The 9,332-nt window shown below is 45.2% G+C and overlaps 1 protein-coding gene across 6 annotated transcripts in view; it reads left to right on the forward strand.

The window, feature by feature from the left end:
* Positions 1 to 8,842, forward strand: part of ankfn1b (ankyrin repeat and fibronectin type III domain containing 1b) — a 124,349-nt gene extending 115,507 nt beyond the window's left edge. For 2 of the 6 annotated variants that reach the window (XM_071463014.1, XM_071463013.1), the window contains 12 exons: positions 562 to 661; positions 935 to 1,067; positions 1,302 to 1,421; positions 1,575 to 1,790; positions 2,907 to 3,073; positions 3,222 to 3,372; positions 4,311 to 4,479; positions 4,601 to 4,767; positions 4,892 to 5,099; positions 5,279 to 6,012; positions 6,109 to 6,353; positions 6,930 to 8,842. In XM_071463014.1, coding sequence (XP_071319115.1) covers positions 562 to 661; positions 935 to 1,067; positions 1,302 to 1,421; positions 1,575 to 1,790; positions 2,907 to 3,073; positions 3,222 to 3,372; positions 4,311 to 4,479; positions 4,601 to 4,767; positions 4,892 to 5,099; positions 5,279 to 6,012; positions 6,109 to 6,353; positions 6,930 to 7,278 — 2,759 coding nt within the window. In that variant the 3' untranslated portion in view covers positions 7,279 to 8,842. Of the gene's footprint in view, positions 1 to 561; positions 662 to 934; positions 1,068 to 1,301; positions 1,422 to 1,574; positions 1,791 to 2,906; positions 3,074 to 3,221; positions 3,373 to 4,310; positions 4,480 to 4,600; positions 4,768 to 4,891; positions 5,100 to 5,278; positions 6,013 to 6,108 lie in introns of all 6 variants that reach the window. The other 4 variants (XM_071463010.1, XM_071463009.1, XM_071463011.1 and 1 more) reach the window with 4 other exon arrangements.
* The last annotated feature ends 490 nt before the right edge of the window (positions 8,843 to 9,332 follow it).

Below are 9,332 nucleotides of genomic sequence, written 5' to 3' on the forward strand. Positions count from 1 at the left end.
AAAATAAACATGTCCCCGCAGACTTAACTGACCTCCCTGTCAGTGAGTGGCAAAGGGTTAAGACACATACAGACACACACACACAAATTACTACAGCTCCTTGGCTCCACTCATATGGCTGTAGCTCAAGACATGCCATGCTCCAGCAGCTATAGTATGTGCAGGTAAACACACACACACACACACATATACACACAGTTAGTGTTCCTCTGGGACTTGAGAGCGAGTGGTTCCCTCAAGGCCCATAGTCTGCTGCTGGCAGCCAGCATGACTGTCAAATGGTGCCGCGCCACTGGAGCGCATGAAATGTCGAAAAACATTCCCCTCTAACCGTGTTGTTGGACGTGTCAAGTCTGTTGTCAATTAAGTAACGGCCTGTCAGTGGAGGAGATGTGTGTAGAGTTTGTCAGGACAGAGGTATTCGCTGGTGTCGGTCAGAAGAGCCCTGATTTTCAGCATCAAGAGTCTCAGTGTGCTCACTCAAAAGAAGTCATCTGACTCAGTTATTCTGACGCTACGGGAGTAACTAACTTCTCTCTCCTCTCTGTCTCGTCCACGCAGAACAGTGCAAAGCTCCACCACAAGGCAGGAAGCACTCGGTATCCAAAAGCCTGCGCCACCTCTTCCAACCCACCAGCAAATTTGTTAAAAGCTTGAAAAGGTTTATCATCTTTAGCTGCCTTAATATGAATGGAATCATAACTACTTGTATATGTGTGTCAATTTGTGTTTTCATTGAGGACTCATTTTGTAGAAAACACATGACATTCATTATTGAATATCAATAATGAATGTCAGCCAGCAGCTAACTTTTGGGACCAATTATCACATTTTTAATGATGTGTGTTTATTTTATTTACCCCATTTGGTGCCATAATGAACGTATCTGCACTGCTTCTACTAACACATGTACTTTTCCTTTGTTACTTTCCAGAGGTCTCTATCTGACATCCATATTCTACAGAGATGATAACGTGTTGGTGACGCCAGAGGACCAGATTCCTATTGTGGAGGTTGAAGATTCCTACTCCAGCTCACTCATGCAGGACTTCCTCTGGTTCACCAAGGTAGACAGACAGACTCAAAGGAAGAGAGGGAGAAAAATATATAAAAAGAAACAACAAAATGACAGATTTCTCAAACCCATTGTAAACCATTAATACAAACATCACATAACTGATAAAAACTATGGAAATAAGTGTCTTGTTAATGAAAAAATAAACATGAATGAATTGTTCCATGAGATTATGCTAATTAATGTGTACTAATTGTGTGATTTTGTTTGTGTGTCCCTGCACCAGGTGTCCTACCTGTGGGAGGAGATTCCCTGGCTGCAGCAGTGTCTCAGTCCCTCCCAGTCGTCCTGCTCCTGTACTCTGCAGACGCGCCTCAAGATGCTGCAGGCTGTCTCCCATCTACAGGTAGTACAACACTCGGCAGACCTGCCCTCAGAGTTGCAAACGATGTGTAATGGAAATTGTGAAATCGTGGCAGTTGTTGTAACTATGGCCTCATGATCTCAAAGTCTGATCTGTAATATATATACCCTCCTTCTGTCCCTCTACTTTTTTCAGGGAATGCTGGGAACCCAGGACCTTGGTCAGGTGTATCTTGAGCCAATCAAAGACAAGCACGGTAACGCCCTGCTGGTGCTCCTCAAGGATATGAATGCCTGTCCCAACCTGGATGGGGTACGCTGGACGCAGCTTTGTAAACTCCAGCTCCAGCGCAAGTCCATCTCGTCCCCTGAAGAGCCCACCGCCTTAGACATGCTCCTCATCACACTCCATGTGAGTCCCACTGCAAGAGAAGCTCAGTTTTGGAAAATTGGTTAATTTTGCTTTTGTTATGGAGACAGGCAGTTTCCACAGCATTTAGGACTGGTAGGAGGGTTTGTCAGCAGTGGTTATGGTTTTTATCAGGCTCATTCTTCACATTTTTTGTTGGCCAGAGATTTAGCAAGATGAAACGGTGTAGTGTACGGCACTTTGTCAACAACAAAATGCTCCAAAATCACTGGAAAACATTTATTTATTGAAATTGCTGTAATGTTTTTAAACTCCCATTCACAGAAAACCAGTAAACATGAGGCTCCGTGGCTGAAACAATAGGACAGTAAATTGAAATGTGCTTCCAATTACGAGTGCTGCTTGTGCAGACACTCTTTATTTAGACAAACATTAATCATCATGACTCTCCGCTTCCATTTGTCACCTCCTTTGTAAGGACACATATTGAACTGACTTGCCATCATATTAATTAAAATCAGCAGATTTCAGGTCAGATCTTGAACCTCAGCCAACCTAACGGGGATGTTCATCTTCTCAAAGTCACTTCAAAGCTGTTCACAGAGGCACTGCTGTGTTGATTTGAATTTCAGTGCAGCAGACACAATGATCATAATCTAGCTAATTGTTGTTATTTTGTGTTTTGCAACCAACACTGTGTGGCTGTTTTGTTCACAGTGGCCACAAACTGGAACCAAACCACAAGTTGATTGTGTCTATATAGCCCGGTAAACTTGATACCATTGTTGCAATGCTGTTTTGTCTCCAGTGTAAGTTGGTTTGTCCTTGTGGTTCCAAAACAATAGTGGAGACTCCCTTTGGCGAAACCGCAGTTGACTGAAATATTTGTTTTGTGGCCAGTTATGAACAAATTGTATGATGAAATGCATAAAAATGTGCTGATGTGCAGATTTTGCAGTGCTGACTTCCACTTTAAACAGTTTTAGACTAAAGTCTCTCATGGACTAACAACACGAAAAGCATGACAACAACACCACTGAAATGAATGTGAGGATGCTCATAGACACAAAATTAGAGTCAGTATCGCCACACAATCAGCCCCAGCCAGCACTGCTGGACTGTCTCCTTACCTAGTTTCTATCCACCTGCTGTTCCCAGGAGAAGCTGGCCTATCACAGACGGAGCAGGAAGCTGTTGTCTCCAGGCTTATATCTGGGCTACCTGAAGCTGTGTACATCAGTGGAGCAGATCAGAGCACTGGTGCCTCAGAAACTCCCCAACGTCCTGTGTCACACAAAAATTCGGGACAACAGCAACGTGTCCAGGTGGGGAACAATGCCCAGTTCACGTGGTTCAGTGTACTTGCGATGATCATGTGGTGCAGTTGGTTGAAACTGACTGTTTGTATTTGGAGAAAAAAAATTATTCTTTGCATTTTGAGAGTCAGGAGTTTTACACATGTGTTGGTTCTAGAGAGGAGTGGCAGTGGCTGCAGGCCCTCAGCTCTCTTGAGGAGTCGATGGAAATGGACCATGATGTACAGAGCGCTCCACATCGCCTCCTACAGGACCTGCGCAGCGCCATCAAGGACCTGATGGCCCACATCAATGTCCCTGGCAATCAGGTCAGGAGTCAGACTGAAAAAAGAGTCAAACTGTGTGACTTCATCAGTAAGCGAAAGATGGTTTTATGGTTAGAATACAAGCTTTTGTACTTTGTGTAGAATCATTTTGACTGATATCATGGAACCAGTAGAGAGAAGCCAAGTTCCAGAGGCAGGCAGTAGCAAGAGCTCAAAGCAATGAAACTGATTCCAAAGGATATTCAGCCAGTTCTGGTTAGACCACTAATTCTACATGATTTCTATAAAAGAACACGGTTTGAATTCCAGCACAACAGCAATCATTGTCCATTTGGCTTAAATCCTTTACCACCCACTGCTCCACCCATGGGACACTGCTACTATGTACTATGAAAAGTGACATGGATATAAACATAGATATATGCAGTATATTTATATATGCATTGGCTGATAAGACTATTTTCAGAATGTAGAACTGAAACCTGAAATATGTTGTTTCCAGATGGGATGGATGTTTAAAAAAAACCTTAAAAACAACAAATATTGCTTTAGCACTAAGATACTTTTACCCTTGACTTGTTCCACAATAGAGCCCAACAGTGTATTACTGATATGCAATAACCTCTAATTATAGCAAACCATGCAGTTGCCATATTCCTTACTTCTCATTCCACTATTGGAGTTTGAGCGTCTGGTTCTACTTTCAAGATACTTCAATGAGTGAAAACTGACTTCATGGTGGCCTAGAAGTCTATGATCCATATGCTGTGACATCTGCAGTTTGAGTTCAAGCAGGGACTTAGTCTTTACTACAGTCTATCAAATAAAGGCAGAGGGGGCATAAAAATGTAACATTAATGAATGTAAATGACCTATCAAGCTATAGATGAAGATCGCAATGGACACGATGTCAGTATTTTGCCTCTGCTGTAAGGTTAAACTTACACAGGCCCACTGAGATCACCTGTTTCTGTGTCCAGGCACAGGACTTCCGTATTTACAGCCAGGAAGTTGTGGAGTTTGGGGAGAAAGTGTCCTTCTTGCTGCTCCTGCCACCTTCAGATGAAGTGTGCACAGCCCCGGGTCAGAACAACCCGTACTCCCCCCGCTCCGGCTTCCTCACGCTGCCGCTGCAGATCTTTGAGCTTGGTTAGTATACAAAATTTTAAGAGGAAATGAGGGAGAGGAATTATATAAATATGTATGTACTGGAATGGTGTTTTTACTTTTCTTTTTTCATTATTATTAATGGATTCTCTTTCTGCCACAGTCCACTTCAATACCTATTGCCCCAGTTTCATCGGACAGTACTGCAGAGTGTCGGCTTTGCTGGAGCTGGAGTCACTCATGTCCCAGCAGGCACTAAGAGAGGCCTTCTCTGAGGCCGAGCTCCTTGCTGCTAAGAAGAAACACCAGCAGGTCCAAGAACACATGCAGGTAGGACCAGTCAGCCTGTAAAGGTAACACAATGTTCTCCTGTGTAGGAATTATTTAGTGGAGGACTAGTATTTGTGCTCTGGGTTTGAGCTGAACAGATATGATCTCATTGACTGTACAACAGCAAATGGAGGAGGTGTGGCGGGATGCGAGGTGGATTATGGACGCCTTGCAGTACGCCCGCTACAAGCAGCCAACAGGAGGCATCTCCATAAGCTGGATCATTGACTTCTCCAAGGAAGTGATGCCTGACAAGCCTCCCTCCACCTCCTCTCAGCCAGACTTCATGCCCTCCCCCATACCTTCACCCGAACCCTGCCGCAAGCACTCAGGTCAGACCAGACTCAGCCTACTCAACACAAACATGTTCGATTCTGCAGTAACATGATACTGGTGTAGATTTAGGATTTCGTAGCAAACTTACAAACATGACATTGAATTATAAGATTCTGATGTTCTAATATAATTAATATAATTGATTTATCAAATTAGTTTTTTTCGCATCCTGCAGATTTTGCTGGACTATCAGACGAGGAAGGCTCCTCTGAGGTATTCCTCACCACCGACAGTGACTATGACTCCAGTCGTGCCCAGAGCCCCCGTGAGCTGGACCTGCTGCCCCCCTCACCCCTCTCATCCTCCGCACCCCTGGAGCCCCGTGGCTTCCTGCGCAGTGATGGAAGCAGCTCAGGAGGAGGGACGTGTCTCAGCGGTGGTGGACGTGGAGGGGGGGCGCTAAGGGATTCCACGCCAGACGTCCTCCAGGCCTCAGAGCCACAGCACGGGAGGGATGGCGAGCGGTGCGGAGTAGGGGGAGGAGTCCGGTGTGGAGGAGAAAGGCGGAGAGGGGCCCCAGAGCTGTTTGACAGTGACTTCATCCTGCCCAGCAGGCAGATCGAGCTGTTGCACATCACAGAGAAGAGACAGGCCTTCTGTGTGAGAACTAGCAGCCTGGAGTTTCCCTCCACCACCTCAGCCCACCACCAGCCTTACTCCTACCACGCCACCTGCCCCTCACCCTCCACCTCACCGCAGCGAAGGTGGCACAGGCCCTCATCAGTGGACCGCTGTTGCTCTGCTGAGCGCTGCTTACCACACCTTCCACCAGCACGTACGTTATCTGAGGACAGCGGCACCCAGAGACTCTCCTCGCCATCACCTGCTGCCCTCAGGAAAGGCTGTCACGCCACGCTCAGAGTGTACCCACAGTATCGCACAGGGCTGCCGAAGGAGACCAGCGTCAAGGTAGTGATGTGTTCTGACATGACAAAGTAGTTCTGTTGTTGCATTTGTAAGATGCAGCTGTGAATGTGAACGGTTTCTTCCCCTCCTGTGCTTCAGCTTTGTGTGACGCCAGGCACGTCAGCACAGGAGATGGTCCAGCTGGTGGTGCAGGAGATGAACACTGTGTCTCGGCGCATGCTCGGTGGCAGTGGAGGGAGCGGCGAACAGGAGGGGTGTGTGTACTACAGCCCTGAACAGTTGAAGCACTTTGGCCTCGTGCTGGTTGTGGACAACAGAGAAAAGTGGCTTCAGGACGACTTCTGTCCCCTGGAGCTCCAGAACCCTTGGCTGAGGGGCAAACTGTGCGTTCGCATTAAGGAGTATTCACCACTAGCACTGAAACACAGCCGGGCCACCACGGTGTGACAGAGAGAGAAAATTTTCATGCTACGTGCAGATTCTCTTTCAATGCATATTGAAATTAAGGAACTATTATATATGTACAAACTGTCCGCAGACATTTGACACAGTTTTCTCTCTCAGCAGTGTTATCGTCCACAACTGCAGCTATAACATGTCATATTTTCTGCTGTGTTCTTGTTCTGTGAAAAGCTATTCTGAGAATCTGTTTCCATGAAATGTGTTCTCCCATACATAAGACCTTTTTTTATGAACATCAGAGACCCTCATATGGACACCAAATGAACAATAACAAAATGGAACAAAGAGAAAACAGTTTTTCGTGCTGTCAGAAATCATTGGGGAAAAGACTGTGATGCTGAGCAAAATTAATGGAGCGTCGCTTTGACTTCTGGCATGATTGACGCCGGCACATCGGGCCATGCACGTTGCCAAATTGACGTGGGCAGCATCTTTGCCTCCCCAGCCACACACGGACACGGCTTTTCCTATGAACTCTCTCATTGTGTCATTCCCAGAGAGCTGTCGGCTGCAGCCGCCCGGCCCCATGTTCCCAGGATGTGGGCTCTGGACCTGGCCCAGAGGGCAGGAAGGAAGGGAGAAGTACAGAGGGGGGCTGGCGTCTCCGCTTGGGGACGCAATCGGCCCAGCGATTTGGCCCGTCAGCCTGTCACTCAACTGCTCTTGGCCACTGTACTGTCTGGTAGCGAAGCAGCCAAACAAGGGAGAGAGAGATTAACAGAGAATAAAAGAGAGAGAGAGAGAGAGAGGGCGAGGAGGAGGGAACCTGGCACCGGCTCTCTGGTGCCCTTTTTCTCCCTTTTGCAGCAACAAATCCTCTGTATAGTAGACTCAGTCGTAGTGTAGCTAACTAATATCATCATCTCATCTTGTGAAGTAACACAAAATAAAAACCAGCTCATTTGGATTTTCAAACAACGAAAAAAAAACACAAGCAATACTTGAGTCTTCTGTTTTGTCTAATTGATGGAAAACGCATGTAAACCTTCCAGAATTGTGCTGAGTACATCTGAAGTACTGTAGTCATGCTGTGCTAAAAGTTAACCAGTTTAGTGTTTTGTTGTGTTTGGTTCAGTGATATTCCCAGATGCACCAGAAAATGGTGCCTGTCAGTCTAGTGCAGGGTCTCCCAAAGGTATTCTGCTGTTAAAGGGATGACTCAAGTTGTTAAGAGGCAAAACCACACACTACATGTTCTGAACTGTCTCCAAATCTGCGTCAGTATAAGTTATATATGAAAGCACCATAAGGAAATATTTTAGTCCCAGTGACACATGGAGGACTCCTGACAAACTGCTACATTTTGCCTAATGTAGCAGTCTGCAGAGGTGGGACTCTTTCTGTCTGTAATAATAAAACACTGATGCAGGCACTGTACTTTTCAGATGAACCACACTAATTCTAACTACACAATAAACCAGGCCTCTTAACAATGGAAACCATCCTTTTTAGCTCATGTTTGGGAACCTGTGCCAAGTTTTGGTTTCTCTTTTCACACTGCAGTAGGATTCAGTCTGTGAGCCAGTACAGTCTGTGCATTGTTCGCATTAATTTCCACATCTCACGCTAGCAGAAACTCCAGGCTGTTGTGTTGTTTATTTATTTATTTTTTTTTCTATCAAGCTTGGTTTTTAATATGATCACCACTTTTTCCAGCTCTAAAATGTCAACCAAACTCAGCAGCATCATGCCGTTATTAATAACCTGCAGCATTTCCAAATGTAGCACCAGAAAGGTCCAAAAGAGGAGTGTGATGAGTGACGCCGGTGGGCCTGGCCTCAGTTACTGTAGCATTCCAGGTTTACAGGATGATGTTGAAGCTGCGATGTGGGGTTGGGGGGTGGGGTGGGGTTAACAGTGGTGTCTCTCAAAGTGTTTACAGAATTTAGTTTCCTTACACCTTCAAAGATGTGTTTACGTGTAACTACTGTATAAAGATGTCTTAAGACAAACTGATGTTCTAAGTTGTAATTGGTTTTACTGATGGCTTGAACTTGTGTTAGAGCTTAGATGTCTTCTTTATTCACATTGTTAAAAGCGGTTTTTACGAGGGCCAAATGCAAAAACAAATCACACAACCAGAAACTGAAGGATGTACATAGACAAACAAGACCAGGGGATGAATGTACTGTATCTGCCCTAAATGTGAAAGTAGGTGAATAAGGGGCTGTCATCACTGCAGAGGTCAAAGGTCAGTGAAGTTATAGACGGGACACTAGATTGTGCAGAGGGGAAAGAAGGGGGTTTAAATTCCCTTTCCAGTCAAAGAAATAAAGTAAAGCCCCATGTTTACAAGGAGCTGTTGGCAGATCCATCAGGCCAAGTCATGAAGGAGACATCACGTCACTTTTTTAAAATCTATTTTTATTGAACAATAAATGAATATTACAAAATAAAAGCCTTGGTTGTTTATGTGGGTTTTCTTCTCTCTTCTCTCAGATTGCTGCACATGAGTGCAGGAAGTTTCTGACCTTCATCTGTGTCCCACTGAGCAATAACAACACCTTTTATGTAATATTGAACTTTTTTAAGCTTCCTGTTTGACAGATAAACCGCCTGTAGTACTAACTGCATGACGCTGTCTCAGTTCAAGAGCTGAAAAACTCCACCAGGAGCCGTGATATATTTTGGCACACCTCATCAGCCATAAGGAGCATAACAAGATTATATGTCAAGTGTGTGCAGATCAGATTCTCTTTGGGGCTTATTCTTTTAGTTTGGAGTTTCATCCACATGTATGATACACTCCCAAAAGCTGTTCATTCATCTGATACGAATGAGAGGAAAGGACAAATAGAGGGCACTTGTTCCTACAGATGCTATTTTGCAATGACCTCATCAGCGTTTGCCACCCGGTTGATGAAAACTGAATGGAGGGCAGCTGCAGACAGAATCTCACC

The sequence above is a fragment of the Trachinotus anak genome, unplaced genomic scaffold, assembly GCF_046630095.1.
Source record: "Trachinotus anak isolate AG129_WGS33_773 ecotype Australia unplaced genomic scaffold, CSIRO_AGI_Tana_v1 ptg000025l, whole genome shotgun sequence".
In the NCBI taxonomy this organism is placed as follows: domain Eukaryota; kingdom Metazoa; phylum Chordata; class Actinopteri; order Carangiformes; family Carangidae; genus Trachinotus; species Trachinotus anak.